General features: G+C 42.3%; 1 protein-coding gene across 1 annotated transcript in view; it reads left to right on the top strand.

Moving 5' to 3' along the window:
- LOC138493213 (G2/mitotic-specific cyclin-B3-like) overlaps positions 1 to 16,973 on the top strand; it is a 491,616-nt gene that overhangs the window by 132,368 nt on the left and 342,275 nt on the right. The window contains exon 3 of the mRNA XM_069620365.1: positions 14,129 to 14,266. Coding sequence (XP_069476466.1) covers positions 14,129 to 14,266 — 138 coding nt within the window. The remainder of the gene's footprint in view (positions 1 to 14,128; positions 14,267 to 16,973) is intronic.

Genomic DNA, 16,973 nt, shown 5'->3' with positions numbered 1-16,973 from the left:
AGTGAGTAGGAGAAGCCGGTCCTTCGTACTCCCTGGAATATTTGGCAGAGCACTCTGTAGTTGGATGTAGACTCTATGTATGCATAAGCTCTGGAGAGACTGACAGTGGCATGACCTGAAGGAGGTGGACCAGGTGGTCCTTTAACTGTGCCAACACCAAAAGGCCAAGAGAGTGCATGCAAGGGAGAGCCGGAGAGGGAGCAAGATGGAGCCACCCACACCAGAAAGAAGGCCATGGGAAATCCGGTAGAGGTTTGTACAAGAGTGAGTGTTTTGAGAGTAATTCTACTCATAACCACAGGAGATATCAAGGATAAAGTTTACTATGGGAGTAGTCTTCCCCCATCAGAGAATTTGTAGAAATGGACAAGGAAATTGCCGGAGTGATCTCCCTTGTTGCAACCACCAATATATATTCCTTAACTTTCCAACAATGGGAAAGAATAACTGTTGGGCATTCAACCAAGCCCAAAGAAGCCCCTGGGAGGAATTACAAGGGCTTCTCAGAACTGTTAAAATAGTCTATCAGAAATCAGCCCTTACGGCTGAAAAAGTTGGACCAGGAGAAATAAGTCCTTCTCCTGGCTTCATTTTTGTTTGCTGAATACATTTGATTGGTGTCAGAGTAGGATAGTTTTGGACAGAGGACTGATTGTTTAGCGACAACTGCCATAATGGCGAGCACCCAGGTTAGAATTAAAGTGGGTATGGGAACACCTCTAGTTCTAGGAAAAGAGGCCTTTTCTTATTATTTGAATACAACCCTGAGTTTGAAAGGCCACCCTTTTGTCTGACTCCTTCTTCTGACTTACCACAGACAGAAATTCTTTGAAATGTATTTACTCCAAGCCATTTGTAGAGCCGCTCACTGGCCCTTGAGTGATTACAAGAACTTGTCAGACTCGGATCTCTGCAGACATGAATGTTATTTCCCACTAGAAGCCCTGCTTAATTAGTTGCTGATCACTTGGACAAAGTCTACCGGGAGACAAATTCTCAAAATATATTCCTTGTATTTTGTAGGGAACTGTTGTTGGCCCCAATGACAAATGGGACTTGATGGGTAGCATTGCTTTTCGTCCCAAGGCCTGTTTACCAAACACATATAGCACTTTTGTGATTCCAGGAAGTCATAAGGATTATAGCCCAGCCACAGAGGCCTGAGTTTACAGTTCCTTTGAGAGAGTATCCCCAGCACAGTTACTGCAGCCAGAGAAATTGCCATGTTTCTATTCAGCCCAAAGTTACGGGTTCATTCACAAATCTAGCTTTTACAATAATATTTGTTTCCATGTTGCAATACTAGGACTGGTTTGTTAAACCGTGTAATATTCTAACACTTTTGCTATCTGGCTCATGTTGGTAAAGATTTACACTTCAACTATCTAAGTTTCTTTATACAAAGCTGATTTTCAGTAACTTTAAAGAAGCAAACGGATGCAATGCATGCCCAATTAGCTTTTCTACTATTCTATAACCTGCTGTGTGTTTTCATACCAGGTTCATCTATTCTCCCTTTTAATAAAGGTTGCTGGATGCTTTCATACACCTGGAAGGACTTATTTTCTTGGATCTGTTATAAATACTCTTGTTGTAGATGGACCACTGAGATCGCAACATTTCCTATCGGGCATTTCTTTCAAATGCTGCATACAGGATGCAGTTGATGATCTATTTTCAATATCAAGTTTTCATTTGTATACTTTCCTTTTTGTCCGGATTTCCATACAGCGTGACATTGAACACTGGCATGTAAAGAATGCGACATGGGAATTATTTCAGACTGACCTGCTCTTATTGTCTGTTGAAGACCATTCTCCCACTTTTTTATAATATGCCTGGGACATGGCTTGCAGCAGACATGTCTTTCTGAGACTGGAATTGATTTCTCCTTTAACCACCCCCAAACTCTGTGCTAATGTTGTAAGTCACCTTGTATGATGACAGAGTGTGGCATAACCTATGAAACCCCATGACCAATGTATTTTGCTTGTAGACTGCTAGGGAGCTTGGTTGCTCGCAGGTGCTGTGAGTGTATAATGTAGTGGCAGCAGAACATGACCAGTCTCTCTGCAGCTGGAGTACTACACTTTGGTCTTGTGAAAATGTACATATCCAGGTTAGCCTTAAGCTACTTCATTTTGTTCACAAATGCGACTTCATGTAGGATTGTGAGCTGTGCCTTTTAAGCATGAAGCAAGACATGAGACCGGATAGGATAAGCGTTTTACCGTCTGCAGTTGCTTATCGTTTGAGACACGGTGTATGTATATGTACCAAGGATCTATATCCGAAATCCCCTTTATGTTGAATGAAAGATTCACAACTAAAATCCCTTTCTTAGAAACAGTCCTGTGACCAGACGGTAAAGGCTGATCTTAAACTATAGCTCCATCTGCAGAGTAACCTTTGGTTGCACAAAAAAAGATGGGCACAGTGGGAACATCTGCTCATCTTGGAATCGCCTGCTATCTTGTAAGGTTAGGGTGTGCAAGCAAGTAACTGCTGACAAATGTTTCTCGAATCTCTGTAGATAGCAGGAAAACATAAAATGTCTAAGCCACCAATGGATTTAGTGAGCCAATGTGTATAAAAGGGATTTCTTTTTGGGAAATTGCTCACTTGGCTAATATCCCTGAGATACAGGGTGTGGTTGAACTGGAGCCCACTCGAGTGAAAAAAAAAGTTGTATTTGCTTTACTCTGTGACTGATGGTCTCATTTGCTTTATAGATGTGAATTGGGTCTTTCAAAAGATCTTGATACCGGCAGCTTCATGATTATGGGGTGAGCTGTGGTAGTAACTGACCTTGGCAGAAACCTGGAGCACATTAGTTGTAAGTCTATGGCCTGCATACCCAATGCTTGCAGTGGTGTGACCTAGCAGGCTGCTATGTGATGATGAAATAATTAAAAGGATATTGACAGGCTGCAGCAAGGTATGACTTTAAAGGAACAGTAAGGGTACCATGAAGTTATCACATCACCACTGAAAGCAAAATCCATCCCTGGAACACTCAAATGTTGATACAAGTGATGGAAAATGGGCCAGCTCACGCCACAACACCACCCTCGTTAAAGTATAGAGTAGCCTCTGTGTTCATTAATGTCAAAACCAACAGAATTGCTTGCCAAACAGCCATGTTGCATGATTTTAGGGGGAGACGTTGCAAAAGGCACTCATTGAGCTACGTGCACAGAAGTCCTCATCTCTCCTCTCTCCCAGAGGGTAATGGCTTATTCATCTGGGAACATGTAAGAACTGGTGATGGGGATATAGGTTCTAAATCTGTGGGCCTATGCTTGGGGAGGATTGAATGTGGTACTCTGCTTTGAAATCCTTTCTTGGTGAGGTTCCACTTCACTCATTCTGTAATTCTTCTCCTTGTACTGCTATCAAAGCTTGGAAGAAAAGAAAACCATATTGAAGGGAGATGCATTTAGACAGACCCAGAAATAATACTGCTTGATGTTGACTTAGAATATCGACCACTCTTACTGATGTCTGGCCCTGTGTGAGCATCATGTCGGCACAGGAGTGCCTCAAGGCCCTTGCCATCATGGAACCTTGCACACTGCATATTATCCACAGTCACCATCTCGCTATGTAAGCCCTGCTGGACTTTTATTAATTACAACTATTGCCATTCCATAATGGCTGACTGCATCCTGAAGACGTATGCGCCCTTGTTGTGCCTTGCTTTCTCCACCTCGGTTTGCCTACTATTGGTCTTTCTCTACTACTTCCTGACCCTTCCCAGGGAGCTAGCAGACGACGCAGGCCCTTTCTTAAGGTGCTCTATGAAGGTCGTGGGTTTGTTTCCTGTCCGGCCCTGTCGGACCTAGTTTGGTCTGCCATCTTTTTTGCCCTGCAGCCCTCTGCTGCAGCCTCCTACACTTCTTGATGTAAGCCGATTCTGCTCCTCCATTCTGTTGATGCAGTCCCTTCCATTGCCCCTGATACATCGATGGCTTTGCCTTAGTTCCTGCAACCTGAGCGCACTCCACTCCCTCAGCCTTCCTGGCCCACATGCTCTTTTGCACCATGTCACCCTCTTGTTCCAACTGGCTAGCCCTCCTTCTACCAGGCCCTTATTCTGTACAACCTCGGGCTTCCTTGATGCTACATTTCCCTCTAGCCCCCTCCTGCCATAGCACTTTGCACGTTCCAAATATTTCAAGAACTTTTAAAAATGTTTGTTTTGTACCTTCGTCCTCAACCCCTTTCCCCCCCTTGTCTTGATGCGCCTTGAAAAACAATTTTTGCTGTATAGTGTGCATCACAAATAACCAATACATAAAGAAAACGGGCAGGTGTGGCATCTTGGAGGACTGAAAAGTGGAATGATCTGTACCTTAAAGTTCCATTAAAGTCTGCATTGCGAGTGACCGAGTGCTGGATGCTGTGCACGTCTTTCTGTGCCAGTGATTGACTGAAGCCTATTCTGTTATCATATACAGTGCCACAGTCTTTTCCCCTTAGCGTTTGATGGAGTAGTCCGGCATGTCTTGAGAAATGCATCATCACATGGTCATGCGTAATTGTCAATGCCTGTGGTGATGGTGTCAGTCAACATTCTTCAACACTCGACCTGTTCTGCGAACTGTCAACATGCTGAACTTATTTCAGTGAAATGGTGGTCTTGAAGGAAGACCTTCGCAGATGTACGGAGAAGCTTTCAGATGTGGAAGAGTAGGGAGAGGAGATGGCAGATGAGGTTCATTGGATTAAAGCCCAACTGGATGAGTTGAAGGCTTTTTCAGGTTCCCTAAAAGAAGATTAAGTGGATCCCGTTGGCTCTTGGAATCAAAGAAGCACACGGTCAGAGGAGAAGCTAATGACTCAAACATCAAAATAAGTGCCATTATTGCTTGCTCTTCTAAGCATTCAAAAGTATGGAAGATATGGCAGTGACATCTGGGGAACCTCTCAATTGGAAAGAATTAAACATTTAAATCTCAGAATACATTATCGAAACTATGATGGGTACCTGGAAACTGTTCCTTGTTATGAGGCTGGTGGTATAACATGTGTAATTTCATGATGAACATGCTGGCTAGTGTGTGTATATTTGTTTACCACCATAATTTCAAATAACTGTACTTGATACATCTAACACTCTGGAAAGAGAATCATGAATGACACTGTTTCTTGAATTTGGAGATTACCATATAATGGACCGGTGCAAGGAAAGGTTTGGATAAGGGGACATTACATTGTATTAGTGTTTGGTAACCTGGTATGGTTCAGTTGTGATTAGGCGTGTAATAGGAATGCTTAGGACTATGGAGGTCACAGCTACGCTGGTCAAAATTATGTTCGATGGATATATGACCTACTTGGACATGCAAAAACAATGAAGAGACTGAAAGGAATATCCCGCAATGTCAAAAGGCGCAAGATAATTATAAGGTACCTGCATTAAATAACAATGTAGTGGTGTTGCAAGAAATCGATCTTCCGGCTGCAGAAGCAGGCAAACTGCAAAGAGATTAGGTGGATAAGGTACACCGTAGTTGAATGCCAAATTTAAAAGTATGGGCTGTTTTTTCTGTGCAAATGCTGTCCTGCAAGAATGCATTTCCAATGGTATCCATGGGAGAGAAACTGGTGACCATTGGCTCAACAAAAGTCCCTTTTTATAGCTTACCCGAATCTGAGATCAGGCACAGCCCAATGATGCTAGGAGCAGACTGGTACTTTGGCCTGTACCTAGACAATTTGGCAAGCTTGTATGGAGCCACATTGCTAATGAAAGTAATCATGGAAGGCCATGGAGACTCTTGTATCCCATAGAAAGGGATTTTAACTTTGAATGCAAAGTGGTCTCAATTATTGGATGTCCACTACAATACTTCATAATGAGTGTACTGTGGCATACTGGCAGAAGGGATAACTGATAATACTGGTTGTTATTGGAAGAGATATGATGCCTGAAGATACCACTAAAAAACATTGCTTGTGGCTCATCATGGGTCATCTTGGATCTGATTTGAGGAGTATAAATCATGGCTCCATATTCTAGGTGTGTGCGCCTTGTATGGCATGTAAAGCAAAATGGAGGTGGACCATGACCCACAAAACTTAATTTTGGAATTGGGAAGACCAGAAAGATCAGGAAAGGTTACAGAAGGAAGAACTTTGTTCAGTTCTTTTGGGATTAGAAACATTTTTCAATTGAGAGGTTTTGAAATGGTAAATGTTTACTTAAATACATGCCTTAATTCAATGGCACAATAGGCTCTATAGATTATGGGCCTTTCAGTATGAAGCGGGGGAGCAAGCTTATCTATTTGTGCCACAATGTAAAAAAAGCAGTCATTTAGGTGCGACAGCTATAGAGAAAGAAGGAACATATGATATAACCATGAACCCATCCCAAAAGTGCTTACATGTATTGCCTTCCATAAACGACTTTACACATTGAAGGCCCTATGTGACACTTCTAGGAGAGAATGGTTAATGAATGTGCCAACTCTACCCAACCCTAAAAGAGGGCATGCGTCTGTAGAGCCAAGACTGAGACAAAAGGTAAGAGCAGTCAATCAAATTGCTGGGCTGAAACTTTACTGTTATCACAGACTGCCTGATTAGGCTGCAGTAAATGGTTGTCTCTCTGAGTTCAACAAGCCCTAAAAAACTGTTTGCCACAAATCGGCCAGGGATCAAGATGTTTACAGCAGCTACCAACTTAACTTTAATTTGCATAAGAACATTCTGGCCACAAGATGGAAGGATCATACCCTCGTTGGTTCAAGATACAGAGGTGGGTTTTATGCAGCTAGATCTCCCCACACCCCGAGAGACTGCATAAGCCTTCATATGTTCTTGCTGAAAAGACCATGGAAAATGGAGTTGCAATTACTAGAGTTAACTGTATGGTATTCGATAGAGTAGAGTCAGGCTATTTAATGAACTGTTGATAGATTTGGGCTTCGCACATTTTTTTGGGGCACAAGCCCTAATTTTTGTATACTCGCCCAATTTCATAAGCGAATTGTGGGGGCTAAATGTCAGTCTGTTTCCATTTAGAGCTTCTAGACCAGGGCTGCTCACTGTCTCCACTCCTTTTCACCTTGGAAATGGAACCCCTAATATGACCCAATGTCATACACTGGGTAATATCATAGGGGAGGTTAGTTTTTGTATTTGAACTACATGTTCTAGTTGTCTCTTGCCTGTCTTGAGATAAGCTAACAAATATTGGAATCCACTGAAACTGTTTGGCTATCTATCCTTGCAGTTAGAATAGGGCACATCATGTCTGCTATCAAAGGTTTTATAGGGGGGTGGTGGGGTAGACTGTGGAGCTACACGGAAGCTGGACGGCTGACCTGCAAGCACCAGCAACTGAAAGCTTTGTTCATCTCTCAGCTACAACCCACCATGGATGGGCCTCTATTGAGTACCCCTAGAGCTGACTCAAAGCTCTAGCGGAATACATTGTGATGCAAGGAACTGATATCTCCTCGCAAACACTATAGGGTGCAGCCAAAGCAAAGGATCTCGCAAAAAACTGAGGAGAGATCCTGAATGACCTTGTGAGAACAGAATATGAAGAGTCTAGAGGAGAGAACCTTGACAACCTTGAACAAAGCCATGCACCTTAAAATCTCTCATACATAAGCAAGTAGGGATCATCTTTCACAAGTGGGGCATTCAGCAGCGAAAACTGCTAGCCAACTTTATCAAAAAGAGACCATCATCAGCCCAAATAATGGAGATCCGAGATGATTCAGGCAATTTGACTGCAGACCCCGACCTCATACAGTATTTTGAAACTGCTACAGAAACCTGTCTCTCAAACCTCCAGAACATCCTCAAAGCGAATATCTGCAATCACACACCCCTTACCAAGATACCAGATAAATCGGCTAAAGACATGGTCAAACCCATTATCGAAAATGATGTACAAAATGTAATAAAAAGCCTGACTAATAGCAAAGCCCCTGTCCCTGGTGGCTTTGCAGCCACATTTTATAAACTTCTAGGAGAAGAGGTGGAACCCCCACTTTTAGACTACTGAACACATTCTTGGAGCAAGGCAAACACCCTCCTTCAATGAAGCAGGCAACCATGGTAGTTATTCCAAATCTGGGAAAGGAATCCAAAAAAATCCTGAGGCTACCGACAAATATCCCTGCTCAATACGTACTTAGAATTGCTCCAAGAAGCAAGGCTGCAAAGGCAAATTGGAATCCTTATTCACCCAGACCAAATGGTCTTTATTGCAGAGAGCTTCGATGGACCATCCAGGTAGGATGAACCACATAATATCCTCAGCCTGTGGCCTCCCACGGAAACCACCCCAATTTCAATTGACGCAGAGAAAGCTTTAAGACCGGCTGGAATGGCCCTTCTTGTTGCTCACTTTTTTGGCATTTGGCTGCCATAAAAAAATTTGCTGACTTGGATCTAAACTCTATATACAGTAGTCCACAGGTTCTGATAGTGACCATGGAGATAGTCATCACCTTTATCTTTAGGCAGAGGGATGATGCAGGAATGCGCCCGTCTCCCCTCGTCTTCACCATAGTGCTGGAACCACTGGTGTACAGTATCGGGGAGGAAAAAGAAATCCAGAAACTGAACATGGGGGACTGAGTGTCCAAAATGTTCTTGTATGAAGATCTTATCTTGCTCGCCGTGTTCAATCCCAAGAATGATATACCACTGATGGCAACCATTCCAGCTACAGGCTTAATTGGGGAAAGGTGGATGTACCCTTTTCCTCTAAAAGGTTCCACTCCCTCCCCACCATGTTGAACCTGCAGACAAAAGGACATATCTAGGAATCGTACTGGCCAAACCCACACAGACAATGGTCGAGATAAACCTAGAGGAAACTTAGTCAAGCATTGAAAGAGATTTGAAGAATTGGAGCGAGTTGCTGATTTTGGTTGTGGGGACCTGTACAAATTAATCACCCCCCTCTCCCCAATAACTATATAAGTCTTCAGCATGCTCCCCTGCCCAATCCGAAACTATTTTTGAAAGGATTAAACGCACTGACCACTTTTCTATGTCGTACAAAGCGGCTGAAAATAAAGCTTGAAACACAATACAAAAACAAACATGGCGAGGAGTGTACTTGCCCAATGATAAATGAAAACAAAAGGGTGATGGCTAGAAGGTTCAGAAGAAATCCTAGCTCTGGGAAACCCTCCACACCATCATTCTTCACCTGCCAAGCCATTACAAAAGGGGAAAGACCATCTGCAAATTAGGCCAGGTCCCACCCCAAAAGGGTGCAGCGCAAACTACTTGGTCACATCCCTTCTGCAGGGGACCGCAATTCGTAGCAGCATAGAGAATGCAGCTTCACCTGAAAAATTATAGGTAGATTAGCAATTTGATAGTGAATCGGAGGGATCTGAAAATGATGGAGGTTTGAGTCCTTGAGGAATAATTTGAACTCAATTGGTAGGTCACTCAATTAACACTCACTTAATGAGGTACTTCCTCGTCAGACACTGCAAGATCTCTTCTAATTAGCTGCTTGCTCAGGTGGAACAGTTGAATATTGCAATAATCATCCCCACATCAAGGGGGGGGCATGACTGGTAATGACCAAACACAGGGATATGGCTGTCTGGGGTTTGTTTGTGGTTGAGAGAAGTATTTATTTTTATTATTATTTTTTTTTATTGTTATTCGTACATTCAAAATAACATCAAGAAAACAAATGCAATATGTTGACCTCTTAAAGTAGGGGAAGAAAAAAAGCCAAATCCACAATTTACATACTGTGGCATGTTTGCTACCTTAACTAATCAAATTTAGTAATCATTTTCCCCAGATCACTCCCGTCACACCTGCATTCTACAAACATTTGTCCAGCAAAAGTTAAGGTAATGAATTAGACTATGAGCCAAGTCAACTCAAGACTTAAGAACACATGGAAGGGTAGTTGATACCACTTGTACAATTCTTGAATTAATCTAGTTTGCGTTTCCTCACAAAGGACGCTTTCTCCTTTTTTTCCAGTAGTTTTCATTCCTAGAATTTAATCTTTGCATCTGTTTTTGTTCACTGTTCTTCTGCTCCTTTGCTTTTTTCTGCCACTATTGATGCTTTGCACATCTCGTTTTTGATCCTAGAGGAGCTCGGGCAACTAGCGGTATTGCCTGCGAGAAGAAATAATGGTAGCCCTGGGGTGAGGTGCATGCATTTGGTTTTAGGCAAACGTTTGCTAGTATAAACAAGAAAATGTTTAGATGTTGTCACACAGTCTGCAGCTTGCAAGGTAAGTTGATTTTTCTTTCGGTAAAGGGTGTATCCAGCATGACCGAGGTATGCAGACGGAGTGCTAGGTTCTTCAAGACTAGGATGGTGGCCCCTCAGTCATGAGACTTGGGGGGTGGGGGGAGAAGCACCAGGTAGGTGAGTGCATGGAATGGTTTGTTGATGCAACGGGCACATTTTGCTCATATGGTCTGGATTTTGAGTGGCTCCCAGCGTGAAGACTGAATCCCGACAGCCAATCGCCATTATTCCCATGGTTTTATTAAAAGTGGAACACACTTTATTCTAATAAAGCATACCTTTGCTTGTACAGTTCCTCATACTGTCCCTTCATGTGTTCTAATACAGTTGTAGAGATGCTGTTGACGCGGTTTGAGATGTACTGTGCAATCTCAGGATAGGTGGTTCATTCAGCAAAACATGTAAGAAGAAAGTCGTTGCATTCCAAGTGGCTCTAAACAAATGCTCCTATTGTCGCGTTTTATTATGCGGTCACACCCAAGTTGGGGAGCTTCTTCCCCCCACAATGCATGTGGTGCACAATGAATTGCTTTGGTTGATAGGTTCTTTTGATACGGCCTCCATCCTGTCTCGCACACAACACTCACAAATGCCCAGTGCCGAATGGATTAGGAACCAGGCCGGTGTGTATTAAGACGATATTTATTTAAGTGAAATTGGGACAAACAGATTACATCCACCACCAACCTGTGGCAACACAAAATAACCTTTTGTAAAGTACCAACACAGAGTTGGCACTAGAATATGCAGTTACAATAGTTTCCTTTACATCACCCACCAATACCAGCAAAGAACAGTTCAAAGCACACAATGAAAATGTATTCAAACAAAGTTATACTTATTCTCCCAGCAACCTTTACCCTCCACTAGGTTTGACTCTTTTGAATGGAAGGCAGTGGCAGGGAGTGGGAACACAAGGGGAAACTTGGATCTTGAGTACCACTCACAGAAACAATGAGACAGGTAATGGGAACATTCGATTTGCAGAGCACAATGGTAAAATCGGTTTAGTTTTACTTAGCACATCTGTAACGGGAAAGGATAGGAAGAAATGGGAAATTCGTTTTTCTACATCTAAAAAGGACCGGCAGAGCTTTGGGGTATTAGTCGGCACACAATGGGGAAAATCGTTTTTTTAAATTGGAATCTCAGATGCAATGTGAGAAAGAAAATGCAAATGACAATTTGTTTTATAGAGCGCAATGGAACAAAGGGACAATTTCATTTTGCACAGTGGGAACACGGACAATTTTGTTTCGGGACCTTGCATATGCACTAGTACTACTGGGCTTCCCACTCTGGTTTAACATGAAGGGGATCAATGGGGAATTTAGTTTTTTCACACCCTGCGTGAACACATGAAAGTAGGTTTGGGGGGAGGAGGTTCATTCTTTTGGCAAATCTTTGACTATACCGGCTCACAACACACTGGAAAACGATTGTTGGTTTCGAATGCCAACAATACAGATCATGTGAATTAAATGGGGCATTTAATTGATTTACTTTGATCAATATGCTAAGGATCTACCCAGGTAATCAGGGGATTTTCCGATGGGGAAATAACTAAAACAATGGTGGAAATGTATATAGGGCTGAAACAATCGATGGCTTGGGGTATTTCTACAGGAGAGGTCTGAACACACCGCTGGGACAGCAAGGGGTCTGTCAAGGATTTTCTGAGTCCGCCAAGGGGTCCGCCTGTCTTCTGGCTCCTGTCTCCATTGCAAGATTAGGCCTCTCTCTGCTGGGATCTTTCTTGCCAGATTTTGGCAGCAGGTACCTCTTGGAATTAGTGGGAGAAGTACAGCTCTGAGGCAAGCTGGCTTAGTTGTAGTGCAATTGACATCACAAACTTGTCATGATTCCCACGAAAGGGATTGGTGGAGTCACTACCCTCCCTCTCACCTGTGTGCTGATAGGACAAGGTACTGGGCAAGTGCTTTGGACTGGGTCGGGGAGGAGAGAGCTTCATCATCTCACTTTGAAGTCAAAAACATGACCAAGCCCACTTGTTAAAGTCTCACCACATGGAAAGTACCCTTAATTTTCACATCGACATGTATGAATGAATCTTTTGAAAACTAAATTTTAAAGCGATTCACACGAGACTAACCTGGACTCCACACACCCTTCCTGTGCAGAGATAGTTTTTCTTCATTTATCCAGGAACCATATCAGTGAAAAATATGGCACTTTACGGGCATCACATGAATCATATTTGGCATGCTTTCATCAACTTTTTACATCTCTGCCCATCACGGGAAGGCTCAAATCACATCTTTGTGAATAATTTTAGTTGCGTTTATCCCACCAAAATCATTTTAGCATGGTTAGGATGGGTTGACTGTCACCTTCATAAAAGCCTGGAATGACTGTTGTGCGATGTATGCTGTCCATTTACATGATAAAATCAATTTCTCCCCTTTTAAGCAATGTACAGTTTCACTACTCATTTGCTCAGACTCACACATTTAAGTTTCAGTTCACCTGATCAGGCATATGACTTATATAGAGGGATATGTTTGTTAGCCTACCCCTTCAAGGTCTAATGACCACATTAATGCACTTTTTATGAGACTAGTGACCTGAAGGTCACAAGGGCTGCAGAACAGACCCGTCCTTATCTGATCTCACCTCATTTCAGATCTCAAAAGTAAATATTTTCTTATATATTTAAGGAAAGGCCCTGACAATGAAGGCAGCCAGGCCTGAATCTCCATGACAACAGGGAGGCCAGGGGGTTTAGTTTCACATATGAAGAAATCACCAGCAGCTCATGGCCTTTCAGCAAACACCCTGTACATTTTGTACATCAATGCATTTTAAATGATATGTAAGGCACACAACTTACAATGTATGCATATGATTTCTGACGGATACATGTACATGAGAACACCATTACCAAGATTGAAAGTCTGAACATTTTGCTCAGCATATTAGTTTAGATGAGGGCAAAATGAAATTGCATGCCTTTTGTTTATTTTACAGTAAAATGCTTTGTTTCACTGCGACGGTTTGAAACCCAATTCTGGCATTTAATTTAAGATTCTGTGTACATGTCCATGTGTCTTTTTGCTCCTCTATGAAATGCACTGCGCTTATTTTAACATCAAGAAGGTGAGGCTCCTTTTCTTTCCTTTTGAGTTGGTTCACTGGGCCTTATGTCTGACTTCACTTCTGTGCAGGCCTTGTCTTTTTGTGAGCCCTCATAACTGACTCTGGCCTCTGCATTTCTCACATTCAGGGCTAGTTCACCCCACACTATTAGTCGACTCCATACCAAATGACTGCTGCCTTTAGATCCTGTTGATGGGATGACCTGGTTAGCGACAAAGTCTCCAGATTAATAGGTATTGCCTTAAATAGTTGGCTAGAACAGGTATCGCGCCATACAGAACCCTCAGCTGGATATCTGCATACTAGATTCTCTTCTCTCACGAACCTGCACATCTGCTATCACAACACTTTCCTTTTCTGTGTCATGCATTTTCCCTGAGGGGGTTTCAGTGTAGCTACAAATCTCCTTCTGTGTCCTTTGTGTTTAAGGGTTTGTCTAATCCCATGCGTTTTTGAGTTTTGCTACAGAATGTGCATAGCGTTTAATACGAGGGCCTGTATTCTACCATAATTCAGCTAATTTGTCCATCAGTTGCTGTAAAATGTTGCATATCACTGAATGTCTTTACTCAAATCAAGAAATGACAAACTCCTGCAACCTGATCATATATGGGCGATTTGAAGATTGTACTAAAGTGCGCCTTTTAAGTGTTCATTCTCCTGTCATTTTACATGGCTGCAATAGAAGGCACCGTTTAGCATTTGCTTTACGTCGGCTCTCCCTTGTTTGCTTTGACCTTTCTAGAAGACTTCTGATGAGGAGAATATTGCACTCGTTAAAGCTGTGGAAGATTGTAAAATACATGCACATGCTACTAGAGAGAGGGTTCAAGAGGCGTCTGTTGACCAGAGGAACGCATTTACCAATATTTCGAATGTTCAGGTAAACCTTTCCTCTGTGGTCTGTCCCCACTGAGAGTTGTATATGCCCTTAATCTTTACATTGCTCAAGTGGGCATCATCTCCTTACCTATGGTACTTCTCTAAAACACATTGGTTTTAATCTATTTTGTTTCCATCTAAATCATGGCATTTATCATGGTATATCCACACGTTGAAAATGTGTTGTGATTAACTTGGATGAAGGCAGGAAGACCTCCTGGGCAACCTAACATCTTTGGTTTCCCTGTAATACTGCTTACATGAAAATGGTTTGAATATCGTTCTATGGACCGGTATTCTCGAAGCGTACATTGATGACTTATTATTCTTAATATTATTCCTTTAATGTTTTAGTTGTAATACAGATTTTTCAATATAGGAGAATTTGTCATTGCTTGGCTTCTTTAGGCACATTAGTACATGAATTTGTGTCACAATAACATAGTTTCCTATGATAAATACAATGAATAGATACATTGACATGCTAGCATCATTGCATGTTAAGGTTACAATCGATAATAAAAAAATTAAAAATGTGAAGGTAAAAAATTCAAGCTCGAAGGATTAGGCATGTGAAATACTCAAAATGAATCTTGTGTCACGCCATAAGACTTGAGAAGCAAACAGGAGAATGGGTATAACATTGATATATGTTCCTTAACATTCATGCATGATAAAATTTTGGGTGATAATTAATATTTGTCGACTTTGTGATGTGTCCTGCAATACTGGCCAATTCCCACATATTCTTGTTATGGGGAAAGTATTACCATGATTTTAAGCTAGACACAAACTCATGCCAGGCATTGCTATTCAATGTGTGAAGTAGGGCTACTAAATACCCAAGTATTTTGCCAATTCGGCAGTGTTTAAATTAAGCCCTTTTGGACGTTTAAGTGCAGAAAAAGCAACTGAACTCTTACAACACATTCTGAAAGCTGCTGATGGTATTTAGTTTGTTTAAAAATCCGACAGTGCACGCAATTTTTCCCTGTTGCTTGGTTGGGACTTTTGATAGTTTGGCTTGTATGTGTTTGTGTGTTTTTTTTTTTTTTTTTTTTTTTTTTTTCTTCCTCAAACTTGACAAACAGAACGAGAATCACAGCTTTTTAATTTATTTTTTGTCCTGGGTTTTGTTCTGGCTGAATGCTTGAAGCATGGAAGTATTTTGACTTACAGAAACATGAGCAAGCCTAGATTTTGAAAATAACTTCACTCCCAAAAGCTAACTGAAGCACCGAACCTTGGTCCTGTGTTGCTATAGAACACCGGAACTGCCTCAGTATGCCAGGTCTTGCCATCGTATCCCTAGTTTCTTGCCCAATGTGCCAGGCATTCTCATATTTGGCACTATCTAAAGACCCCAGAGGGAGGAGCGCCATTAAGGGGACGAGCCCACAGGATCAACAGAGAAATGGGAAAGGTCAATGGGAGAAGTACTGCAATGTGTTAAGCGTGCAGTTAAATGCATGCAACAATGGAAGTGGCACACGACAACTGAACATTTTTTGTATGATAGGAGTTTTGTATCTGCAACATTAGCTCCCAGATTTTTCATAGTTGATCCAACTTTAACGGTTCTATGTAGTAATATCCCTGCAAAAATGTTGGCATACAATAATGGCGCTTTTTTGTGGTGATATTACCCCATGGAACTTGCAGGGGACACCCCCGCAACACCAATATCTTTTTTTAAAGGGAGCGGGGGACACCGCTGCAAGCCCTGCTCCCATTTACCCCATATATTATCCCCATAAAAGTCGCCTATGCTGTTTCCCGGTGACCATATGTATGGCAACATTATGGGAAATTACCCGATAAGTTTTATTTTGCATACATACAGGGAACAAGCTATTTTGGTCCCAAAGTAGCATACAAAAGATAATATAGCAGATACATGGGAGGCAGTGAGACTATTATAATGGGAATAAATTCACTTTGCATGATGACCCGTTTAGAGGTTTATTGGACAGATACCAGGAATAATATGGTGTACAAACTTTGGACAAGTGACAGCGGGTGGGCAGTTTAGCCAGCTAAGCATGAGCAGTGACCACCAACTATGAAGTACTGGTGTGGTGGGGGAAAAGAGGGAAGAGTCGAGCAGTGAGGGAAGAGGAAAGTAGTGAGGCTGGAGAGGATTCAAGAGGATAGCTCCAAAGTTAGGAGGCAGGCTTTCAATTTGCTTTTGAATACATCAATGTGGACTGGTCGAATTGCAGAGGGGAGGAAGTTCCAAATAAGCTGAGCAGCAAGAGTGAAAGAGCAGAAGCGAGAGGACGCACGGGGTGGGTGAAGTGGAGGAGGCAGAGGGAAGGTTGCAAGAGGGTTTTTGAGGGGCTGATCAAGAATGGATAAAGCGGTAACTTACTTGTAGGAGACATTTGAATTTGGCTTTGTTTTGCATAGCTATCCAGTCTGCTGGTGATGGGAGCAAGTAGGTATGAAGCGAAGGAGTTGAGTCCTGGTAGCAAAGTTGGTAAACTTGTCATGGGGACAGAAGGTATAGATTGGAAGACCAAAGAGGCTCTGGCACAGTAGACTGGTTTCGAAAAGATGAGTGGTTAGGCTATGTTTGGCGATTTCCCTGCATGACAATTTCGCCAAAACTCATTTTGTCAAGTCCTGTTTCAGCACTGTGAGAGAACCTCATTACCTCTTAGCCGGCTCTCCTGTTATCTCCCAATGTGGGGGACACCGCTCCCACC

Source organism: Ambystoma mexicanum, chromosome 10, assembly GCF_040938575.1.
Source record: "Ambystoma mexicanum isolate Mex_15411 chromosome 10, UKY_AmexF1_1, whole genome shotgun sequence".
NCBI lineage: Eukaryota > Metazoa > Chordata > Amphibia > Caudata > Ambystomatidae > Ambystoma > Ambystoma mexicanum.
This window is presented reverse-complemented; position numbering and strand designations above follow the sequence as displayed.